Here is a 24,108-nt window from a genome sequence, read left to right as displayed (position 1 = left end):
AGTAGAAGCAGATATGATAGTGACTTTTAAGGGGCTTTTTGACAAATACATGAATAGGATGGGAATGGAGGGATATGGTCCCCGGAAGGGTAGGGGGTTTTAGTTCAGTCAGGCAGCATGGTCGGTGCTGGCTTGGAGGGCCAAAGGGCCTGTTTCTGTGCTGTAAGTTTCTTTGTTCTTTGTTTGTAAAAGTCTGATAGCAGCAAGGAAGAAGCTGTTCTTGAGTCGGTTGGTATGTGACCTCAGACTTTTGTATCTTTTTCCCGACGGAAGAAGATAGAAAAGAGAATTTCCAGGATAAGTGGGGTCCTTGATTATGCTGGCTGCTTTTCTGAGGCAATAGGAAATGTAGACAGTGTCAATGGATAAGAGGCTGATCTGCGTGATGCACTGGGCCACATTCACACTCCTTGTAGTTTCTTGCACTCTTGGTCAGAGCAGCAGCAATACCAAGCTGTGGTGTCCCTGTAAAAATTGATGAGAGTCGTAGTTGACATGTTGAATTTCCTTAGCCTCTTGAGAAAGTAGAGGCGTTGGTGGGCTTTCTTAACTAAAGCAGCAGTTTCGAGGGACCAGGACAGGTTGTTGTGATCTGAACACCTAGAAACTTGAGCTCTCAACCATTTCCACTTTGTCACCGTTGATGTAGACAGGGCGTGTCTTCCACTACATTGCCTGAAATGTTGTATATATTCCAGTGATAGTTGGAAGAAGTCCATGCTGACTCTCTGTACATCAATCCACTCAGTCCCATTTCCCCTCCATAACTCTGTTCCCTTTTTAATTCCTTCACACCTATCTGATTTATTTTTCAAATCATTGATCATTTCTGATTCCACCATGCACAGAAGCAGTGGGGTGAGGTCGTGACCACTCGTGAATGAAATTGGTCCTCACATCTCCTTTCTATTGCTGATCAATGATATGTTTAGTAATGTGGACATTGGGTAGCAGCCTGCATGAAGATTTTCAGGTCTCTTTGTACTGGACAGGAGCATGGGTCTGTCAATCAGCCTGAATCAGCACCTTCAGGAGAATTGGGAGGGTGTGTATTAGGTACAGCAGTATGACAATGGGGGGGAGAGTGTGTGGGATGGAGATTTACAACTTTAGGGAATGAGAAAGCAAAGAATATTTCATGGAAACTAGAATGGTCTGTTTTGAATTTCAGTCCTATACTTACACTGATAACTTCTATAAACAGGATATTAGAAGGAGAGAATTTACAGACTGAAATCTCACACCAAACGTCACAACAAGATGTTACAAAGTCACTGGATTCATCAGGACCTGAATATAATTGCCGTTTGAATGTATGAGAAGAAATGTTTGTTTGTTCTGTCTGTGGGAAAAGATTTCAAACATCAGTGTGACTGGACAAGAATGGAGACCCCACACCCCCGAGTGAGAGTGTTCCAGTGAACTGACTGTGGAAAGAGCTTCAACCAGTAACACAGCCTGAAAAACATCACCCCATTCACAGCGAGGAGAAACTGTACACGTGTTCTGTACTTGGATGTGGAATCAACTCATTATCAAAAGGACACTGGCACCATGGAGAGACCATGGAAATGTGGGGACTGTGGGAAGGGATTCCAGTGCCCATCTGCACTGGACACACATCGACGAGTTCACACTGGGGAGAGGCCGTTCACCTGCTCTGTGTGTGGGAAGGGATTCAGTATATCAACCACCCTGCTGAGACACCAGCGAGTTCATTCTGGGGAGAGGCCGTTCACCTGCTCCGTGTGTGGGAAAGGATTCACTCAGTTATCCAGCCTGCTGACCCACCAGCGAGTTCACACCGGGGAGAGGCCTTTCGCCTGCTCAGACTGTGGGAAAGGATTCAGCGATCGTTCCACCCTGTGGAGGCACCGGCGAGTTCACTCTGGGGAGAGGCCGTTCACCTGCTGTGTGTGTGGGAAGGGATTCAGTCATTCATCCACCCTGCAGACACACCGTGTCACTCACATGAATGAGAGACTGTTTAAATGCTCAGACTGTGGGCGTAGCTTCAAAAGCTCTCAGACTCTGATGGGCCACCAGCGCATTCACACTGAGGACAGACCGTTCAGCTGCTCTCACTGCGTGAAGAGATTTAGAACATCATCCCAACTGCTAATACACCAGCGAGTTCACACTGGGGAGACACCCTTCACCTGCTCTGTGTGCGGGAAGGGTTTCAGTCATTCATCCACCCTGTTGGCACACCAGCGAGTTCATACTGGGGAGAGGCCATTCACTTGCTCTGACTGTGGGAAGGGATTCACTCAGATCTCCAATCTGCTCACACACCAGCGAGTTCACACTGGGGAGAGGCCGTTCAGCTGCTCTGAGTGTGGGAATAGATTTAAACGGTCATCTCACCTGCTAAGACACCAGCGAATTCACAAGTGATGACAGGGGTTGGATTCTGCTGTTCTTGCTGCTGTTAATCACATCCAGGACTGAACCATGTTCATTCTGACAGTTGCTGAAGTGAGAGGGTTGGAGGGTTTCTTTCTGCTGGACTGACCGACCTCATGGCTTTGCTTCCAGTGGGTCGATGCTGTTTGAATTTGGGAGTGCACATTTTACTGAGATGACCCACAAACACCAGGTAAATCAAAAATAAATACATTTGTCTCTGTTCCAGTGAGTCTACAGCACAGGGCCAGGCCAGTCGGCTCAATTGGTCTGTGTCAGTATTTATGTTCCACATGAGCCTCCACCCACCCCTCTTCCTCTCCCCCATCAGCATATCCTTCTATTCCTCTCTCCCTCATGTATGTATCTAGCTTCCCCTTCAATGTATCCATGTTATTCACCTCAACCACTCACTGGTAGCGAGTTCCACATTCGCGTCATCTTCCTCATCTCTGGAACCATTGTGGTAAATCTCCTCTCGACTCTCTCAAGGACCCTCACATCCTTCCTAAAGTGTGGTGACCAGAACTGGGCTCAGTATTCTGTTGTGGCCTCACCAGAGCTTTAAAACTATCAGAATAACTTCCCTGCTTTTGTTCTCAATTCCCCGATTTCTGAAGCCCAAGGTCCAAAATACTCCAAACAAGAATATCGGACCTTTTTGCTTAACATAAAAAGCATTTTAACAACATTCTTAAAATGGCGAAATAAGATTTTGTCCAATGAAGGAAGGAGTTGTTGGCACAAAAAGAAGCCATTTTGAACTTGCTCTCTCCAAAAGAGAATCCAGAATGTTTGATTCTGGGAAATGAAATTAAAAATGAAGCTGCAGCTACAACAGAGCAAGAAGAAGACATTTCAATGTGGAATTAACTGGAATATTCTCTCTGGATTTAAACAATGGAGGAACTGCAAACATGGAAGAAAATAAATTTCAAAATGTGAACTCTGAACAGACTGTTTTCAGAATTGGAAATCCACAACTGAACAGCAATGAGGACTCTTCTCTTGTAGAAGAAACTATAATTATTAAAAATTACTATAATTACTGAAAGAAGAAAATTTTCAGAAAACACTGAAACCAATAATATTTTCCATCTTCAGTGGACTGAATTCCTGGACATGGAACCCAGCAGTGTGCTGTTACCAAGCTGGACTTGTGACTGTGAAGTGGACAATGGAGGGATTATTATGTCTATTGCAGGTCATAAGATAGTTAAACACAGGAAAACAGTGGACTTAGGAACAGGAGTTGGCCATTTGGCCCTTCGAGCCTGCTGCACAATTTGATTAGATCATGACTGTTGTTAAGATATCCAGTATGTTTTACCTTGTAATATTCTAAATGGGATATTATAGAGTGATACATTTTCATGTCTTCCTGGGAATATGTTGTGAAGATCTAGTTTAATAATTCATGTGTTTTAGAAATATTAATTTCGGATTTTAAAAAAAATGTAAACCTGGGTTGAGAATCTGATAAAAACACACTGAGGGAATTTGCAGTCACAAGGTGTGGCCCATGTTGGTTTGAGAAGTCAAAGCTAGAAGGGTAAGAACAAGTGTAACACGGCAGCTGGGCTCTTTTAGCTGGAGACATTGGGTCTGACAATTTTTTTCCTGTCTTTGTTCGAGAGGGGAATTCTTCACACACACCTCAAGAAAAAAGGTTTGGTTCTGAAACTAAAAGTTAATTAATTTAAACATCTTTTGGACATCCCTACTGGTCTGTTACCATGGGGATAAGTGATTCAGGGTGGTCTTGGTTGGAATTCTGGGTGTTTCTCACAGAAAGCAGGCAGTCTGCAGTTAGCTTGGGAGCTGTGAACCAGCTGTGGGACCGGGAGCTGTGAACCAGCTGTGGGACCGGGAGCTGTGAACCAGCTGTGGGACCGGGAGCTGTGAACCAGCTGTGGGACTGGGAGCTGTGAACCAGCTGTGGGACCGGGAGCTGTGAACCAGCTGTGGGACTGGGAGCTGTGAACCAGCTGTGGGACCGGGAGCTGTGAACCAGCTGTGAGACCAGAAGCCGAGGAGGTCATTAGGAACCATGGGTGTTCCCAATGTTTAAATCCCTCAGCAAGAAGGCAGTGAAGTCCATGCTTGGATTGAGGAGTCCATGTTTTGAGTCAATTTTGAAATCTCAAAGGAAAGTTGGAGAGTTGTTTAGCCGAAAGCTAATAGAAGGATCCTCATGAAATCTTGGAGTCTGGAGAATCGCTGGATTACTGAGGAGAATTAAAGTGAATGCTGGGAGCTTTGACCTACCTTTGGGATTTGTCCCAGGAACAGAAGTGAATGCACATTCAAGATATTAAGTATAAGGGCATTCTTGTCGAGGAGTAAGGGTTTAAAAAGTACAAAAACTGAAAAATGCTGCAAAACCTCAGCAGGTCTGGCAGCATCTGTAGAGAGTGAAAACAGAGTTCATGTTTTGAGTCAGAACTGAGTTTACAGCATAAATCTTTACAAAATATAATTCATCGAGCTGGTTTTGAATATTCTGTTTATATTCAGTAAAGTTTGATTTTGTTTAAAAACCTGGAATCTTGTGATGGGTGTTTGGATTTCTCACTGAACGTTAAAGTTCTCGACCCGAATTATAACAACACACACAATATTTCAAAACTATTTGAAAAATAAAAACACGGTCTTTATTTTGTACAAAGTATTACATTATAAAACACCCCTCATCGAGGATCTCCAATAATTTCTTAGCTCGATCACCAGTGAAACAATCAGATAAATGAATGAAAATTGTACTCACTGTCGTCCCTTCTAAATCAGGAAGGCTATCCCCAGCACAGAGGGTCATTTGAAATTTTTCCCACAGACCAATTAACAGGGATTATACTCTCCAACCATCTGAAGTGAATTCTTTACACGAATTGTCCAGGCCAGTGCAGTTACCAACTTGCAGTTTGGCTGATCAGCTGAGATTTCCTGCAGCATTTCATCGATCACCGTGTGATTCCTTTCACAGAGTCCATCACTGAAAGGACTTTCAGCTGCCGTGTTCATGACCAGAATGTTCATGTTTTCACACACGTCTCAAAACTCATCATTCAGAAACTGAGCTGGTGCCACAGCTCCAGCCCCAAGTGCCAAGGGAAGGTTCACTGTTGGGATGTGATGGCATCCTCCAATAATTCATATACATTGTACACTTTGCACTCGTGTCTTGTATGAGTCTCGTATTCTCTTCATCAACTGCTCCTGCATCTTAAAGCAGGACTTTTAATCTTTGGCAAGTAGTGTGAACAAATTGTCTGTGTAGTTTTAATATAATTTGCATCTTTCCCTTCTGATTTTTATCAAATATATCATTATTCCTTCTCAAACATTCAGATTGGAAACGTCAAGTATTTTTAAGCATTCTCTGTTACCACGTTATAATCCTGACCGCCTTCTGGTGAAGGAGGAAAGGGGTTCCAATCTTTACTTGGTATAGATTTATTCACAGAGTGAAACATTACAGGTATATAACTCCTAATACCATTCCATGCTCTGTCAGTAAGTGTCTATATGTGCTCATGTAAACATCTAATCAATGTCCACTGCTTGTATATATTTAACCCCAAATTATACAATTAACACCCACAGGCAGAGTATTTAAAAGGTCTCTTATCGGTGTGACTGCCATAATGTCTCAGCAGGTTGGATGACTCAGTGAATCCTTTCCTACACTCAGAGCAGGTGAACAGCCTCTCTCCTCCGTGTGAACTTGCTTGTGTTTCCGCAGGCTGGAAGGATCAGCAAATCCCTTCCCACATTCAGAGCAGGTGAAAGGCTTCTCCCCGGTGTGAACTCGACGGTGTGCGCGCAGACTGGACGACTCAGAGAATCCCTTCCCACACACACAGCAGATGAATGGCCTCTCCCCGGTGTGAACTCGCCGGTGTTTCCAGAGGCTGGAGGAATCAGTGAATCCCTTCCCACACTCAGTGCAACTGAATGGTCTCTCTCCAGAGTGAATTCGCTGGTGTGTCAGCAGACTAGTGGACCTAGTAAATCCCTTCCCACACACAGAGCAGGGGAATGGCCTCTCTCCAGTGTGAACTGCCTGGTGTCGCAGCAAGGTTGATAACTGAGTGAATCCCTTCCCACACACGGAGCAGGTGAATGACCTTTCCCCAGTGTGAACTGCCTGGTGGTTCTGCAGGGTAGATGATGCACTGAATCCCTTCCCACACACAGTGCAGGTGAACGGCCTCTCCCCGGTGTGGACTCGCTGATGTATCAGCAGGTGAGATGACCGAGTGAATCCCTTCCCACAGTCAGAGCAGGTGTACGGCCTCTGCCCGGTGTGAACTCTCTGGTGCTTCTGCAGAGCAGAGGAATCACTGAATCCCTTCCCACACTCTGAGCAGCTGAACAGCTTCTCCCTGGCGTGTATTCGCTGGTGTCTCCGCAGGTTGGATGAAAGAGTGAATCCCTTCCCACACACTGAGCAAGGGAATGACCTCTCCCCAGTGTGAACTCGCTTGTGTCTCCGGAGGCTGGATGAATCTCCGAACCCTTTCCCACACTCAATGCAGGTGAAAGGCCTCTCCCCCGTGTGAATGCGTCCATGTATCAGAAGACGGGATGAATCAGTGAAACCCTTCCCACATTCAGAGCAGGTGAATGGCCTCTCCCCAGTGTGAATTTTCTGATGTGTCAGCAGGTTGGATAACTGAGAGAATCCCTTCCCACAATCAGGGCAGGTGAATGGCTTCTCCCCAGTGTGACTGCGTCGATGAATCTCCAGCTCACATGGTGCTTTGAATCTTTTCCCACAGTCCCCACATTTCCACTGTTTCTCCCTGATGCGGGAGGCCGCCTGTCCCTCCAGGTTTGACAATCAGATGAAGCCTCGTCCTCACTGAGAACAGATGTACACTCCCTCTCAATGTAAATGGGGCAATGCTTTTCAGGCTGTGTAACCTGAACACTCTCACTCACGTTTGTACTTCTTGGTGCTTTTCCAGTCACACTGATGTTCAATCATTGCCCACGGACAGAAAAAAAACAAGCAATTCTTCTTCTAGATTCTAATGCCAATGATATTCACATTATGGTTATTTGAATGACTCTCAGATCTGAATGTGATGTTTTGTTTTGATATTTCTGTCTGCAAATCCGCCCCTTGTAATATCCTGTGAAAAAGTTTGCAAAAGTCAATACCATCCGCAGTGTTGTAGAAAAGAAATTCAGAACAGATAATTCTCAAATCAACAAAACTATTTTTTCTTCTTTAATTCCTGAAAAGTTGTAAATCTGGCCCACATGGTGGCACAGTGGTTAGCACTGCTGCCTCACAGGGCCAGGGTCCAGGGTTCAATTCCGGCCTCAGGTCACTGTCTGTGTAGAGTTTGCCCTTTCTCTCTGTATCTGCATGGGTTTTCCTCTGGGTGCTCCACTTTCCTCCCACAGTCCAACGATGTGCGGATTAGGTTAATTGGCCATTCTAAATTGACCCTGGTGTCGGGGGATTAGTGGGGTGAATGTATGGGGTTACGGGATAAGGCCTGGGTGAGATTGTGGTCGATGCAGACTCGGGGATTCTAAACATTCTGCTACTATTCTCATTCTGTTGTACCTAACATACATCCTCCCAATTCTCCTGAAGGTGATGATTCAGACTGATCAAAAGATCCATGCTCACTGCTTGCGGTCCAGTGAACAGGCCCGAAAATCTTCAGGCAACCTGTTTGCCTATATCCGAAATAAATAATATATGTTGATCCCAAAGTGTTTTTCCACAGGCAGCCCCAGGAGTCACATTCTCTGGATCTCTCACAATTAGATTCTCCCAATCAGCCTTTTTGTTCTGTTTTTTTTCCAGCTGCTCAGATTTCCTTCCTCTCCATCTCCCACTCACAGCTTCACTATTCAGTTACTGAATTCTTCTCCTTCCATCCTGAAAACCTCTCAGACCCTGCCTGTTCCTCTTCTCTTTCTGTTCAACACAAACAAACTGTTTTACTCACAGATGTGAGACACAGGAAGAAGGTTCAGTCTGTGTGAAGCTCAACCCCCATTGTTACAAGGTCCACCCTCTGATTGGCTGGAGGACAAGAGTCCTTCCGGTCTGCCAGGGCTCCCGATTGGCCGGAGCCGTCAGCCTGGAAACCTTGGCTCCAGGATGGGCATGTGGAGGGGGAGGAAAGGGGGGAGGCGGGGCTTCCGTGTCCGCTCGCCCGGGCCTGCGCACTGGAACCCCAGGATGTCACCTTGGAGCAGACTGATTCCTATTGGCTGATTCAGGGAGGACTCCTTTGTGGACGTCACAAAGCTTTCAGAGGGGCGTTCCCAGCACTCAGTCACCCATTGGAGCACAAACACAACACTGCGGATTGGACAACAGCTCCCACGTTCGGAGGTCAAAGTGTCTCCTACCCCCACGTGGGCTCCTACCCCCGTATTGTCGTCATGGCAGAGATTGACCAATGGGAACGCCTGGAGGACCTTAAATCCTCCAGCCAATCAGGGCGCGCGCTTTGTGCCAATGGCTGCACGGATCATCCCCCCCATTGTGTGAATGAGGAGCTTGTTCAGCTGCTCATCACGGCCCAGCAAAGCTGCTGCTCCTCTCCCATGAATGAAGATTGAGCTTCACACATAGTACAACCTCCTCCCCTGTCAAACATCTGTGAGTAAAACACTTTATTTTCTATCCTTTTATATTTCTTTTCTCATTCTGGGGGAAATTGGGGACTTGCAGCAACTGAAGGGAAAGGAAGTGAATCCAGGGAGGCTGCAGACTCTGGAAAGGTTAGCCCAGGTCTCTCTCTCTCTTTTAAAGTTTATTTATTTGTCACAAGTAAGGCTTACATTAACACTGCAATGAAGTTACTGTGAAATTCCTCTAGTCGCCACACTCCAAAGCCTGTTCTTGTCAATGCATCTACCCAGCATGTCTTTTAGACTGTGGGAGGAAACCGGAGCACCCGGAGGAAACCCACGCTGACACGGGGAAAACGTGTAAACTCCACACAGACAGTGACCCAAGCCGGGAATCGAACCCAGGTCCCTGGCGCTGTGAGGCAGTAGTGCTAACCACTGAGTCACCGTGCGGCTCTCTCTCTCTCTTAAAGAGATTGACATCCTTTGCTCCCTCAGCTTGATACATTCATTTGTCTCACGGAAAGGGTGGTTTCCCCAGAAGATGCTAAGATTTAAGGACGTAAATTAATATAGGACAGAGAGTAATATGGTATGTTTTAGATACATTATTTATCGATCTGCAATAAACTTCATTTATTATTTAGTCTTGTAATATAATACTCGAGTTACGTTATATGTTTCCAGTTGTAGTTACAGCACAGAAAAAGTCAATTCAGCAACTTGAGTCCATGCTGACAATCGTTGGAGCAATCCAGTCAGTCCCATTCCCCTTCTATATCTCTGCTCCCCTGCAAGGTTATTTCTTCAAGTGCCTATCCAATTTCATTTTGGAATCATCGATTATGTCCAATTCCACCATTCTCATAAGTAGCAGGTTCCTGGTCATGCACATTCACTCAGAAATAAAGCTTGTCCTTGCGTTAGTTCTGTATCCTTAATCAGGTGATGTTGTGTATATTAAATATATACATACACAAAGCCAGCAGCCTATGTGGTGGTTTTCAGGCCGTTGTGCCCTGGACAAGAAGCAGTAAACATGCATCTGTCAATCAGGAGAATTAGGAGGGAGTATATTAGGTACAGCAGAGTGAGAATGGAGGGAGGGTGTGTGGTGTGGACACTTACAGCTTTTGGGGAAGAGGCAAGACTATTCCATTGAAACTACAATTGTCTGTTCTGAATTTCTATCCTGTCCTGACGGTGATAACTTTTGTAAACTCTTTTCACAGGACACTCGAAGAGGATTTGCATTTGAAAAACTCAAACCAAATATCACATCAAGATCTGACAGTCACTCAATTAATCAGGATCTGAATATCATCGTCCTTCGATTGTGGAAGGAGAAATGTTTGCCTGCTCTATCTGCGAGAAATGATTTCAACATCAGTGTAGCTGGAAAAGCACCGAGACACACACACACACACCCGAGTGAGAGTGTTCCAGTGAACTGACTGTGGAAAGAGCTTCACACAGCCGGAAAAAACATCACACCATTCACAGCGGGGAGAAACCGTACTCAAGTTCCATGTGTGGATGAGGCTTCAATTGATCATCCAACCTGGAGGGACATAAGGATACCGGCACCATGGAGAAACCGTGGGAATGTGGGGACTGTGGGAAGGGATTCTGCACCCCATCTGCACTGGAAACTCATCATCGTGTTCACACAGGTGAGAGGCCATTCACCTGCTCTCAGCGTGGGAAGGGATTCACTCAGTCATCCACCCTGCTGAAACACCAACAAATTCACACTGGAGAGAAACCGTTCACCTGCTCACAGTGTGGGAAGGGATTCAGTAATTCATCTCACCTGCTCACACACAAGCGTGTTCACACTGGGGAGAGGCCATTCACCTGCTCTGAATGTGGGAAAGGATTCACTCAGTCATCCAACCTTCTGATGCACCAACGGGCTCACACTGGGGAGAGGCCATTTACCTGCTCAGAATGTGGGAAGGGATTCAGTGATTCATCTGCCCTCCTGACACACAAGCGAGTTCACACTGGAGAGAGGCCATTCATCTGCTCCGAGTGTGGGAAGAGATTCCCTCAGTCATCCAACCTGCTGATGCACCAGCGGATTCACACTGGAGAGAGACCATTCATCTGCTCCGAGTGTGGGAAGAGATTCCCTCAGTCATCCAACCTGCTGACACACCAGCGGATTCACACTGGAGAGAGACCATTCATCTGCTCTGAATGTGGGAAGGGATTCATTCAGTTATCTCACTTGCAGACACACCAGCGAGTTCACAATGGGAAAAGGCCATTCACCTGCTCTAAATGTGGGAAAGGATTCATTCAGTCATGCAACCTAGTGATGCACCAGCAAGTCCACACTGGGGAGAGGCCATCCATCTGCTCTGAGTGTGGGAAGGGATTCAGAGATTCTTCCACCCTTCTGAGACACCAGCGCATTCACACTGGGGAGAGGCCATTCACCTGCTCTGTGTGTGGGAAAGGATTTGGTCAGTTATGCAGCCTACAGAGGCATCGGCAAGTTCACATCGGGGAGAGTTTGTTAGCCTGCTCTGTGTGTGGGAAGGGATTCACTCAGTCATCCTGTCTGGTGACACACCAGCAAGTTCACAAGTGAAAGCAATGATTAGATTCTGTTGTTAATCAGATCCAGGACTGAACCATGTTCATCTTGACAGTCGGTAAAGTGAGAGAGTTGGAGTATTTCTTTCTGCTGGACTGGCCGGTCTCTCAGTTTGGCTTCCAGTGGGCTGGTGTTCTTTCACCGATGTTGGCAGTGCTCCCAGTGCAGTCTAATCCTGGTTCAAAACAAGTTGAATATAAGCTCCCCTGCTTTCCAATCCTAACCTACTCCAATAGGAGCTGTTTATATGGGCCCAGCACTGGGGGAAAGATGTGAATTTTTCAAGTGTGTGCAAAGGAGATGTGCTGGAATGTGTCACGCATGAAAGAATTTGGAGGCAGATTCAGTCATAGTTTTCAATAGAGAATTGGATCATTTTTTTGAAGAGGAAAAATTGACAGATGTGGGGGAAATGGGCACTGTGTGAATTTTTATTGCAGAGAGCTAGCACAGACAAAATGGGCTGAATGGCCTCCTTCTGTCTTGCCATTCCACAATTCTGGATTACCAGCTAGCTGATTCTGTACAGCACGACATGACAGTTGGTATCTCTCTTGCCTCTGAGTCAGGAGCTGGGGGGAAGGGGTTTGAATTCCCAAACCAGAGCTGGCATTCCCGGTACCAGTACCGAGGGAGAGCCGGACTGGCAGAGCGACCATGTTTCGAGTGAGACACTCACCCGAGAGCCCTGTCTCCCTCTCAGACGGACATAAATGATCAAACAGCAACAGCTGGAAGAGGACAGATGTAACTCCGTGATGTCCTGGGGCCTGATATTTATCCCACAATTAATCATAGAAATCATAGAAACCCTACAGTGCAGAAGGAGGCCATTCGGCCCATCGAGTCTGCACCGACCACAATCCCACCCAGGCCCTACCCCCACATATTTACCCGCTAATCCCTCTAGCCTACGCATCTCAGGGCAATTATAACCTGGCCAATCAACCTAACCCGCACATCTTTGGACTGTGGGAGGAAACCGGAGCACCCGGAGGAAACCCACGCAAACACGAGGAGAATGTGCAAACTCCACACAGACAGTGACCCAAGCGGGAATCGAACCCGGGACCCTGGAGCTGTGAAGCAGCAGTGCTAACCACTGTGCTACCGTGCCGCCACAAGTATCCCACAAGTAAGACCAGGTGATCTGGTCATCATCACATTGCCTTCTGTGGGAGCTTGCTGTGCGCAAATTGGCTGCCACATGCCGATCTTCAGAAAGCGTTGACTGTGAAATGCATTGAGGTACCCCAAAAGGCGGAAGGCGCTATATAAATGCAAGCTTCCTTATGAATTAACAGGCTCCTATCCTTGTGGACAGATCGTCCAGAGGACCAGGAGTCAGCACAAGCCGTCTGAGTGCGGGAGGACAGGAACTTCCAGTGTGAACCCAGGCTGCTTCCCTTCAGAGGCCACTGAATACATTGTGGGACCTGACCATTTAAAGAGGATACTTTGACTTGCTGAGCTGTGAATCCCACCCCTATTCCCTCTGTAATGCTGGCTGAGAATGAACATCGGGACTGGTCAATGTGCTGAAAGTACCTCTGCCCCTGAAGATCGAGATAATGTTTCCCTCTATAATTCTGCTGTAAATAATTTATCTCACAAACTAATGGATAGATTTCACCAAACCTTGGTACACTGACCGAGTATGGCCGTTGGAAGAAATGATTCATTTTTGGTTAAGATCGGTATCTAGGAATTATATCAAGGAGCCATTCACAACGGGGGATCAGGCAAATTCACTTTCTCTATTAGATTGCTATGGTTTGTTTTATTTTGACTGTTTATTGTTTCAGGATTTTGTGGAGTATCTCGGCTGCTGGGGTGGAATTTGTCACAGCTGTCAAATGTGAGCTGAGTTTTCAGAGCAGGTTGTTGGATTAGGATTTGCCTAAAATCTCCTCGTGAGATGGAGCTCTTAATGAATAAATGTACTATTTTTAGCTTTATTGTCACAAAGCATGTTTTCATCCCTGTCTGTAACAATATACCTCAAAAACTCATGGACGAGTTTAAACAAAACATGGTACATGAAATAACGCCTCAGAGACCAGTGTCCCTTCAACAGATTCCCTTTATTTACAAACTCAGTTCCACTCCTAAGATCGCTTCAGTTACAAAGTCAGAATCAGGAGTGTCAGTGCATTGCCATATTATATATATATATATATATATGCACACACACACACAGATGGTACTCCCTGATTAGGTAGGTGATCATTACCGACCTAATAGGTTGGAAGAACAATAGGTCAATAAGCATAGAGGCTGGGGATGAGGTTGGGGCCAAGACAAGGCTATCTAAGAGGAAGACCATTCTGGAGGAGGATGACCTCAGTGGGCCTGGAGGTCTGGAGTGCATCTGCTTCAATGCAAGGAGCGTCACGGGCAAGACAGACGAGTTTAGAGCCTTAATGCTTGCGCGGAACTTGGATGTGGTTGCAGTGACGAAGACTTGGTTAAAAGAAGGACAGGACTGGCAGCTGAATATTCCGGGGCATAAGTGTTTTAGGCGAGACAGAGGAGGGGCTAAGAGAGGTGAGGGAGTAGCAATGCTGGTGAGGGAGCATATTACAGCAGTACAGAGGGTGGACAATATGGAGGGGTCAGGTAACGAGTCACTGTGGGTGGAGCTCAGAAACAGGAAGGGCGCAGTCACTATGCTGGGGGTATACTACAGGCCTCCCAACAGCCCACGGGAAGTTGAGGAACGGATATGTAAGGAGATTCTGGACAGGTGCTGAAAAAATAGGGTTGTTGTAGTGGGAGACTTTAATTTCCCTCACATAGACTGGAAATCGCTTAGGGCTGGGGGCCTGGACGAGGAAGAACTTATAAAATGCGTACAGGAAGGTTCTTTGGAACAATATGTTGACAGTCCAATGAGAGAGGGGGCAATACTGGGCCTAGTACTGGGGAATGAGCCCGGTCAGGTCATCAAAGTTGCAGTAGGGGAACATGTGGCAAATAGTGACCACAATTCTGTAAACTTTAGGATAGTAATGGAAAAACTTGAGTGTTGTCCTATGGGTAAGGTGCTGAATTGGGGGAAGGCGAACTACAACCGGATTAGGCAGGATTTGGTGGCTGTTGATTGGGAGAGGCTGTTCGAGGGTAAATCCACATCTGGCATGTAAGGAGCAGTTGATAGGACTGCAGGACAGGCATGTGCCTGTAAAGAGGAAGGATAGGAAAGGTAGGATTCGGGAGCCGTGGATAACCAGTGAAATTGTGGGTCTAATCAAAAAGAAAAAAGAGGCATACATGAGGTCCAGGCAGCTAAAAACAGATGGCGCACTGGAGGAATACAGAGAAAGTAGAAAAGAACTGAACAGGGAGTTAAAAGGGGTCACGAAATGTCTTTGGCAGACAGGATTAAGGAGAATCATAAGGCATTTTATACATAGGTTAGGAACAAGAGGGTTGTTAGGGAAAGAATCAGACCTCTCGGGGGAAAAGGAGGGGAATTATGCTTAGAACCAAAGGAAGTAGGTGAGATCCTAAACGAATACTTTGCATCAGTATTCACAAAGGAGAGGGACATGTTGACTGGTATTGTCTCAGAGAGATGTGTTGACCCGTTAGAAAAAATCTCAATTACAAGGGAGGAAGTGTTAGGTTTTTTAGGAAACATTAAGACAGACAAATCCCCAGGGCCAGATGGCATCTATCCTAGACTCCTCAGGGAGGCGAGTGGTGCAATTGCTGGGCCTCTAACAGAAATCTTTGTCTCTTCACTGGACACAGGTGAGGTCCCAGAGGATTGGAGGATCGCAAATGTGGTCCCGTTATTTAAGAAGGGTAGCAAGGATAACCCAGATAATTACAGGCTGGTGAGCTTGACGTCCATGGTGGGGAAGTTGTTGGAGAAGATTCTTAGAGATAAGATATATGCGCATTTAGAACTGAATAATCTCATTAGCGATAGACAGAATGGTTTTGTACGAGGGAGGTCATGCCTCAAAAATTTGGTTGAGTTTTTTGAGGAGGTGACAAAAACGATTGACAAGGGAAGGGGCGTGGATGTCGTCTATATGGATTTTAGTAAAGAGTTTGACAAGGTCCCTCATGGCAGGCTGGTGCAAAAGGTTAAATCTCACAGGATAAAAGGTGAGCTAGCTAGATGGGTGGAGAACTGGCTTAGCCATAGAAGACAGAGGGTAGCAGTGGAGGGGTCTTTTTCTGGCTGGAGGTCTGTGACTAGTGGTGTTCCACAGGGCTCTGTACTGGGACCTCTGCTGTTTGTGATATATATAAATGATTTGGAGGAAGATGTAGCTGGTGTGATCAGTAAGTTTGCGGACGACACAAAGATTGCTGGAGTTGCGGATAGTGATGAACATTGTCAGAGAATGCAGCAGGATATAGATAGGCTGGAACATTGGGCGGAGAAATGGCAGATGGAATTTAATCCAGATAAATGCAAAGTGATGCATTTCGGTAGATCTAATGTAAGGGGGAGCTGTACAATAAATGACAGAGCCATCAGGAGTATAGACACACAAAGGTGTACAAGTCCACAGATCCTTAAAGGTGGCAGCACAGGGGGAGAGGGTGGTGAAGAAGGCATATGGCATACTTGCCTTTGTTGGACAGGGCATAGAATATAAAAGTTGGCATATGATGTTGCAGCTGTATAGAACGATGGTTCGGCCACATTTGGAATACTGCATCCAGTTCTGGTCACCACACTACCAGAAGGACGTGGAGGCTTTGGAGAGAGTACAGAGAAGGTTTACCAGGATGTTGCCTGGTATAGAGGGTCTTAGCTATCGGGAGAGATTGGGTAAACTGGGGTTGTTCTCCCTGGAAAGATGGAGGATGAGGGGCAACCTAATAGAGGTGTATAAAATTATGAAGGGCATAGATAGAGTGAACTGTGGGAAGTTTTTTCCCAGGTCAGAGGTGACGAACACAAGGGGTCACGGGTTCAAGGTGAGGGGGGGCAAGGTTCAACACAGATGTCAGGGGGACGTATTTTACACAGAGGGTGGTGGGAGCCTGGAATGCACTGCCAAGCAAGGCGATTGAGGTGGTCACGCTGGGATTGTTTAAGACTTATCTGGATAACCACATGAACAGAGTGGGAATAGAGGGATACAAAAGAATGGTCTAGTGGGCACATGAGCAGCGCAGGCTTGGAGGGCCGAAGGGTCTGTTCCTGTGCTGTATTGTTCTTTGTTCTTCGTTTGTTCTTTGACTCTGGGAGGAAAGTGGAGCACCCAGAGGAAACCCATGCAGTTACGGGGAGAATGAGTGACTTCCATACAGACTCCACACATTCTCCCTGTGATCTGTTTCCTAATTTCATAGTTGGCCATTCAGTCCCAGCCTGTACCCGATAAAAGCAAAAGAATGATCATAAGCTATTTGTGAATCTGAAACCAAAAGAGAAAATGCTGGAAAATCTTCTCAGCTCTGGCAGCATCTGTAAGGAGAGAAAAGAGCTGATGTTTCATAGAAACATAGAATACCTATAGTGCAGAGAGAGGCTATTAGGCCCATCGAGTCTGCACCGACAACAATCCCACCCAAGCCCTATCCCCACAACCCCACATATTTACCCCCCTTATCCCTCTAACCTGCACATCCCGGAACACAAACGGGAAATTCAGCATGGCCAATGCACCTAACCTGCACATCTTTTGGACTGTGGGAGGAAACCAGAGCACCCGAGGAAACCCATGCAGACATGGAGAGAACGTGCAAATTCCACACAGACAATGACCCAAGCCAGGAATTGGACCCGGTCCCTGGTGCTGTGAGGCAACAGTGCTAACCGCTATGTCACCATGCCGTTTCGAGTCCGGATAACCCTTTGTCAAAGCTAAAAGGCAGAGAAAGTGGGAGATATTTATACTGCAGGGTGAGGGAACGAAAGATGAATCATAGCCACAGAATACAGGGGAAAATGTTTATTTGGAATCACGAGGTTTTGGTGCGCTGCTCCTTCATTTGGTGAGTCGCTCACCTGATGAAGGAGCAGCGCTCCAAAAGCTGGTGATTCCAAATAAACCTGTTGGACTTTAACCTGGTGTTGTGAGACTTCTTACTGTGTTTACCCCAGTCCAACGCCGGCATCTCCACCTCATCCCTTCACAGGCAACAGAGGAACTCCGCGCAGGCGCAGTACAGACCATGTTCTGAGCTTGCGCAGTGGCGTGCTGGCAATCGGGAGTTCCCTGTTTCTTGTCCTTGCGGCGGGTAAGGAAGTGACGTGTCCAAGGGAGAGATTGGCGCAAAGGGAGGGCGGAAAGCATTCATAAACACCCAGTGAAGGCTGCAAACCTCGATTAAGAAGGTTCCAGGCCAGTCCCGAGTTTGTCCTGAGCCGCTCCTCTTCCCGCGGATACAAACCCGGAAGAACAGCCGCCATCTTTGCCGAGGCAAGGTGCAGCAATGCGCATGTGCAGTGCTCCCTGCCAGCAGGAGGAGAGATTGTGAATGTCTGTCCTGGGACGACAGTGATGGATTTTGAAACTCCTTTTACAGCGTTTAGAGTTTGTTTATTAGTGTCACAAGTAGGCTTACATTGACACTGCATTGAAGTTATTGTGAAAATCCCCTAGTCGCCACATTCTAGCGCCTGTTCGGGTGCACTGAGGGAGTTAGAGGGGGAGGATTTGTCAACGGGAATTTCAAGCCAAGCGTCACGTCAACATTGATAGAATCTCCGGATTCATTCGGATCTGGATAGTACACAAACGAAATTTCTGTTCATCCAGTACTGGATGCCATAAGCATTAAAGAACAAAGAAAATGCAGCACAGGAATAGATCCTTCGGCCTCCAAGCCCGTGCTGATCGTGGTGCCCTAAATTATCCAAAAAGTATCTTCTGCCCTTACTTGGTCCGTATCCCTCTATTCCCTCCTTATTCATGTACCCATCCAGATGCCTCTTAAATGTTGCTAATGTGCCTGCTTCCACCACCTCCTCTGCAGCATGTTCCAGGCACCCCACTCTCTGCATGAAAAACTTCCCCCCCCCGCACATCTCCCTTAAACTTCCCCCCTCTTACCTTGAACCTGTGCCCCCTTGTAATTGACGCTTCCACCCTGGGAAAAAGTGTCTGACTATCCACCCTGTCTATGCCTTTCAGAATTTTGTAGACCTCTATCAGATCTCCCCTCTGCCTCCATCTTTGCAGTGAAAACAATCCTAGTTTATTCAACCACTCCTCATCGCTGACCCCCTCGAGACCAGGCAACATCCTGGTCAACCTTCAGTCAGGACAGTGTGAGAGTGCCAGTGATGATGTTCAGACTCCTGTTACCCTGGTCTCTCTAAGTGATAGAGGTTGAGGGTTTGGGAGATTTTAAAGAAGTCCTGGTTGATTGTAGCTATGACTCCCCCTGCCTCTTCCATCTTCTCCTTCTCACCCCTTTCCCTGAAGGAAATTAGTGAACCAGTTGAGTTTTTACAACAATCCGGCAGCTTTCATGGTCACGTTTTCCTCATGCCGGCCCCACAAATTACCAGGTTCATTCAGCTCAATTTCACAACCTGTTTTTGTGGGTTCTCTCTCACTCCCTTTTTTCTGTTTTAAATCAATTTCACAGGGTTTCGGGAGGGCTTGGAGTCAGGAGATTCAAACCAAACATCACATCTGGAACTGACAGTCACACAACTTATCACAACGTAAATATCATCAGATTTTGAACATGGCAGGAAAAAGCACCGTTCACACTGGGGAGAAACCGTACATGTGTTCTGTGTGTGGAAGAGGCTTCAGCCGATTATCTTACCTGTCGATACACAATCGCAGTCACACCAGGAAGAAACCATGGAAATGTGAGGACTGTGGGAAGAGATTCCAATCCCCATCTCACCTGGAAATGCGTTGCCGCAGTCACACTGGGGAAAAACCATTCATCTGCTCCGACTGTGGGAAGGGATTCACTCAGTTAACCAACTTGCTGAGACACCAGCAAGTTCACAGTGGGAAGAGGCCAATGACCTCCTCTGAGTGTGGGATGAAACGCCAGCGAGTTCAGACTGGGGAGAAGCCATTCATTTGCTCCGAGTGTGGGAAGAGATTCTCAAGGTCACCTAACCTGCTCGCACACCAGCGGGTTCACACTGAGGACAGACCTTTTAAATGCCCTGACTGGGAAGTGCTTTAAAAGTGCTGGGGAACTCATGTCCCATCAACGTGTTCACACTGACGAGAGACCTTTCAGATGCTCTCACTGCAGGAGTGGGTTCAAGACATCCTCTGCCCTAACTAAACACCAGCGCACTCACACTGATGAGAGACCTTTCAGATGCTCTCAGTGTGGCACTGCATTCAGGCAATTGAGTAACCTGTCTGTACACCAGCGCATTCACACTGGGGAGAGGCCATTCTCCTGCTCTCAATGTGGGAAGAGATTCACTCACTCATCTAGTCTGCAGAGACACCAGCGAGTTCACACTCACGAGAAACCTTACATCTGCTCCAAATGTGGGAAGGGATTCAGTCAGTCCACCAACTTGCTGACACACCAGCAAGTTCACACGACTGAGAGACCATTTAAATGCCCAGAATGTGGGAAGTGCTATAAAAGTTCTGCGAAGCTGCTGTGCCATCAACGTATTCACACTGATGAGACCCCGTTCAGGTGCTCTCACTGTGGGATTGGGTTCAAGACATCACCTGCCCTCACATCACATCAGCGCACGCATACTGAGGAGAGACCTTTTAAATGCCCAGAATGTGGGAAATGCTTTAAAAGTTCAGGGGAACTGGTACGCCATCAACGAGTTCACACTGAGGAGAGACCTTTTAAATGTCCAGACTGCGGGAAGGGCTTTAAAATTTCCAGCAGTCTGGTGTCCCATCAACGCGTTCACACTGGGGAGAGACCGTTCAGGTGCTCTGATTGTGGGACTGCATTCAGAGAATTATGTCACCTCACTGTACACCAGCGCACTCACACTGGGGAGAGGCCATTCACCTGCTCAGAATGTGGAAAGGGATTCGCTCATTCATCCAATCTGCTGACACACCAGCGAGTTCACAAGTGAGTGGATTTTGCCATCAATTACATCCAGAAATGAACCATATTCATTGGGCTCTGTTTCTGCTGATGCTAATAAACTCCATTTCAGGGCGGCACGGTAACAGTTGTTGGCACTGCTGCCTCACAGTGCTAGGGACTCAAGTTCAATTCCAGCCCTGGAATGCCGGATGACAGTCTGCGTGGATTTCCTCCCACAGTCCAAAGGTTTGTGGGTCAGGTTGATTGGCCATGCTAAGTGGCTCCTCATTGTCAGGGGGATTAGCAGGGCAAATACATGGAGTTACGGGGATAGGGCCTGGGTGGGATTGTTATCAGTGTATGCTCAATGGGCCAAATGGCCTCCTTCTGCACTTAGGTATTCCAGATTTGTGTTAAACATCAAAGAACAAAGAAAATTACAGCACAGGAGCAGGCCCTTTGGCCCTCCAAGCCTGCACCGACCATGCTGCCTGACTTAACTAAAACCCCCTACCCTTCCGGGGACCATATCTGTCTATTTCCATCCTTTTCATGTACTTGTCAAGATGCCCCTTAAAAGTCACTACCGTATCCGCTTCCACTACCACCCCCGGCAACGGGTTCCAGGCACCCACTACTCTCTGCGTAAAAAATCTGCCTCGTGCATCTCCTTTAAACCTTGCACCTCGCACCTTAAACCTATGCCCCCTAGTAATTGATTCTTCCACCCTGGGAAAAAGCTTCTGACTATCCACTCTGTCCATGCCTCTCATAATCTTGTAGGACTTCTATCAGGTCTCCCCTCAACCTCTGTCACTCCAGTGAGAACAAACCAAGTTTCTCCAACCTCTCCAAATAGCGAATGCCCTCCATACCAGGCAACATCCTGGTAAATCTTTTCTATACCCTCTCCAAAGCCTCCATATCCTTCTGGTAGTGTGGCGACCAGTATTGAACACTATATTCCAAGTGCGGTCGAACTAAGGTTCTATAAAGCTGCAACATGACTTGCCAATTTTTAAACTCAATACCCCGGCCGATGAAGGCAAGCATGCCATATGCCTTCTTGACGACCTTCTCCACCTGCATTGCCACTTTCAGTGGGCTGTGTACCCGTACACCCAGATCCCTTTGCCTATGAATACTCTTAAGGGTTCTGCCATTTACTGTATATTTCCCATCTGTATTAGACCTTCCAAAATGCATTACCTCACATTTGTCCAGATTGAACTCCATCTGCCATCTCTCCGTCCAAGTCTCCAACTGATCTATATTCTGCTGTATCCTCTGATGGTCCTCATCGCTATCCGCAAATCCACCAACCTTTGTGTCGTCCGCAAACTTACTAATCAAACCAGTTACATTTTCCTCCAAATCATTTATATATATTACAAACAGCAAAGGTCCCAGCACTGATCCCTGAGGAACACCACTTGTCACAGCCCTCCATTCAGAAACACATCCTTCCCCTTCTACCCTCTGTCTTCTTTGACTGAGCCAGTTTTGTATCCACCTTGCTCGCTCACCTCTGATCCCATGCGACTTCACTTTCTGCACCAGTCTGCCGTGAGGGACCTTGTCAAAGGCCTTACTGAAGTCCATGTAGACACCATCCACTGCCCTATCCTCATCAATCATCTTCGTCACTTCCTCGAAAAACTCGATCAAGTTCGAAAAATATTCACATCGTGAATATTTTTAATAACTCTAATACAAGTCAGTTCCTTTTGAAGGGCTCTCCCCTGTTTCCTCCATCCTCACCTCCAACAACAAGTGTGAGGAGCTCATGGAAATGCTTTGTCACTAAGATTGAGATAATCCAATCAGCTGTCTCTGCTGCTTTGCTCCATTCCATTAGCCCAACGGGCCAAACTGTCTCTAAACATCCCTCTTGTCTGAGCCCCGAACTCCCACTTTTCTCCATCCAGTCTCCACACACACCAGTGGGTTCATACTGCAGAGAGAGGATTTAAATGCTGAGACTGTGACAGGAGCTTTAAAAACCCACATTCACTGATGGTTCACCAGTGCATTCACTCCGTTCCACTCCACTCATCTGCTCTCAGTGCAGGAAGAGGTTCAGGTGATTGTCCATCCTGCAGCAACAGCAGAGAGTTCGCACCAGGGAGAGGTCATTCACCTGCTCCATGTGTGGGAAGCAATTCACTGATTCATTCATTTTGTTAACACACCAGTGAGTTCACACTGATGGAATAAGTTTTAAATGTCTGGATTGTGGGAAATGTTTTAAAATTTCTATGAATCTGATGTGCTATCAGCAGGTTCACACTGACAGCAGGCCATCCAGAGTCTCTCACTATGGGACTGGGTTCAGCTGGTCATGTGAACTCAGTGTCCACCAGTGCACTCACTCTGGGAGAGGCTATTCACCTGCTCCATGTTTAACACGAGATTTACTCAGTCATCCCACTTCACTGCACATCAACTTGTTCACACTGATAAGGAACTTTTTCAAACTTCTGACTGTGAGCAGAGATTTAAATGCAAAATGTATCTGCTGATACACAAACACATTCACAGGCTGTTCACTTGCTCCATGTGAGAAGAGATTCATTTGGTTACCTCACATTCTGACACACCAGCAAGTTCATAAGTTACTACAGGGGCTGGATTCTGCTGTTATTGCTGCTGCTGTGAATCACATTCAGGACTGGACTATGTTCATTCTGATATTTGGAGTTTGTTTCTGATTATGTTAATAATCCCTGTAACTGGACTGGAGTTTAATATTCTAAATAAATGTGAAATAAAACAGTGATATTTGAATACATTGTTGCAGATGTTCATCTTTCCCAGCTGAATGTTTAACATTGCCGGCTGGAGCGCAGAAGGGGCAATCTGGGGGTGGTTCACACAGCAGGAACAGAACTGCAGTCTGTTCCTGCCATAGGGTCACACTGAGAGGGACAAACAGCACTTTGGACTTTCTCATCTCTCTTCACTGACAGCAAAGTGGGTTAATCCTGAGGTGTGTAAGAAATGTGTCCCAACTGCTCTTTTCTATAGTCCAGAGCTCCTAAACATGGAACAGAAGGCTCTTTTATAACTATGTTTCGAGTCAGGTGAATAATTCTGAAAGAAAATCAAAATATTACAGATGCTGGAAATCGGAAATAAAAACAAAGCAAGAAAAACTCAGCAGGTTTGGTAGCATCTCTGCAGAAACAGAGCAAATGTTTTGGAACTGAAGAGTCATATTGGACTGGAAACATTGACTCTGTTTCTGTCTTTACAAATTCTGTCACAGCTGCCAAGAGTTTGCAAAAATTTTGAACAACGGTGAAGGCTGGAAATGTGCTGTCAAATCAAAGATTAGTGTGAAACTGGGACGTGTTCCTGACTGAAAGTGAAACAGCAGGTTTAAATTTCCAGACTGACAAATGATTGTGGTAATTACACTGTGCACACTATTTCAAGAAAGGTGTTAAGTAATTTAAAATAAGCCTGTTTAAATATATTTTCATAGAAAATAGGAACAGGAGTAAGCCATTCTCGGCCAG

General features: G+C 46.5%; 2 protein-coding genes across 2 annotated transcripts; one reads left to right on the top strand and one right to left on the bottom strand.

The window, feature by feature from the left end:
• Positions 1-1,178: 1,178 nt before the first annotated feature.
• Positions 1,179-23,952, top strand: LOC144484500 (uncharacterized). The gene is made up of 6 exons (XM_078203020.1): positions 1,179-1,962; positions 2,131-2,367; positions 10,658-11,464; positions 19,424-19,530; positions 19,754-20,629; positions 23,856-23,952. Exons 1-6 carry the CDS (start codon positions 1,555-1,557, stop codon positions 23,950-23,952), a joined length of 2,532 nt encoding a protein of 843 aa, XP_078059146.1. The 5' UTR covers positions 1,179-1,554.
• Positions 6,056-10,602, bottom strand: LOC144484494 (uncharacterized). The gene is made up of 2 exons (XM_078203014.1): positions 10,594-10,602; positions 6,056-7,234 (listed from the first exon to the last, which is right to left on the bottom strand). The coding sequence occupies exons 1-2, from the start codon at positions 10,600-10,602 to the stop codon at positions 6,056-6,058; spliced, it is 1,188 nt and encodes a 395-aa protein (XP_078059140.1).
• Positions 23,953-24,108: the final 156 nt, after the last annotated feature.

This window comes from Mustelus asterias, unplaced genomic scaffold, assembly GCF_964213995.1.
Source record: "Mustelus asterias unplaced genomic scaffold, sMusAst1.hap1.1 HAP1_SCAFFOLD_113, whole genome shotgun sequence".
In the NCBI taxonomy this organism is placed as follows: Eukaryota; Metazoa; Chordata; class Chondrichthyes; order Carcharhiniformes; family Triakidae; genus Mustelus; species Mustelus asterias.
This window is presented reverse-complemented; position numbering and strand designations above follow the sequence as displayed.

Excerpts from the sequence above, each read along its gene's own strand:
- LOC144484500 (XM_078203020.1), top strand. The coding sequence starts at position 1,555 with ATGGAGAGACCATGGAAATGTGGGGACTGTGGGAAGGGATTCCAGTGC. Across the intron at positions 2,368-10,657 it reads GATTTAAACGGTCATCTCAC|CTGGAAACTCATCATCGTGT; the intron begins CTGCTAAGACAC and ends ACCCCATCTGCA. Across the intron at positions 11,465-19,423 it reads AGAGGCCATTCACCTGCTCT|GACTGTGGGAAGAGATTCCA; the intron begins GTGTGTGGGAAA and ends TGGAAATGTGAG.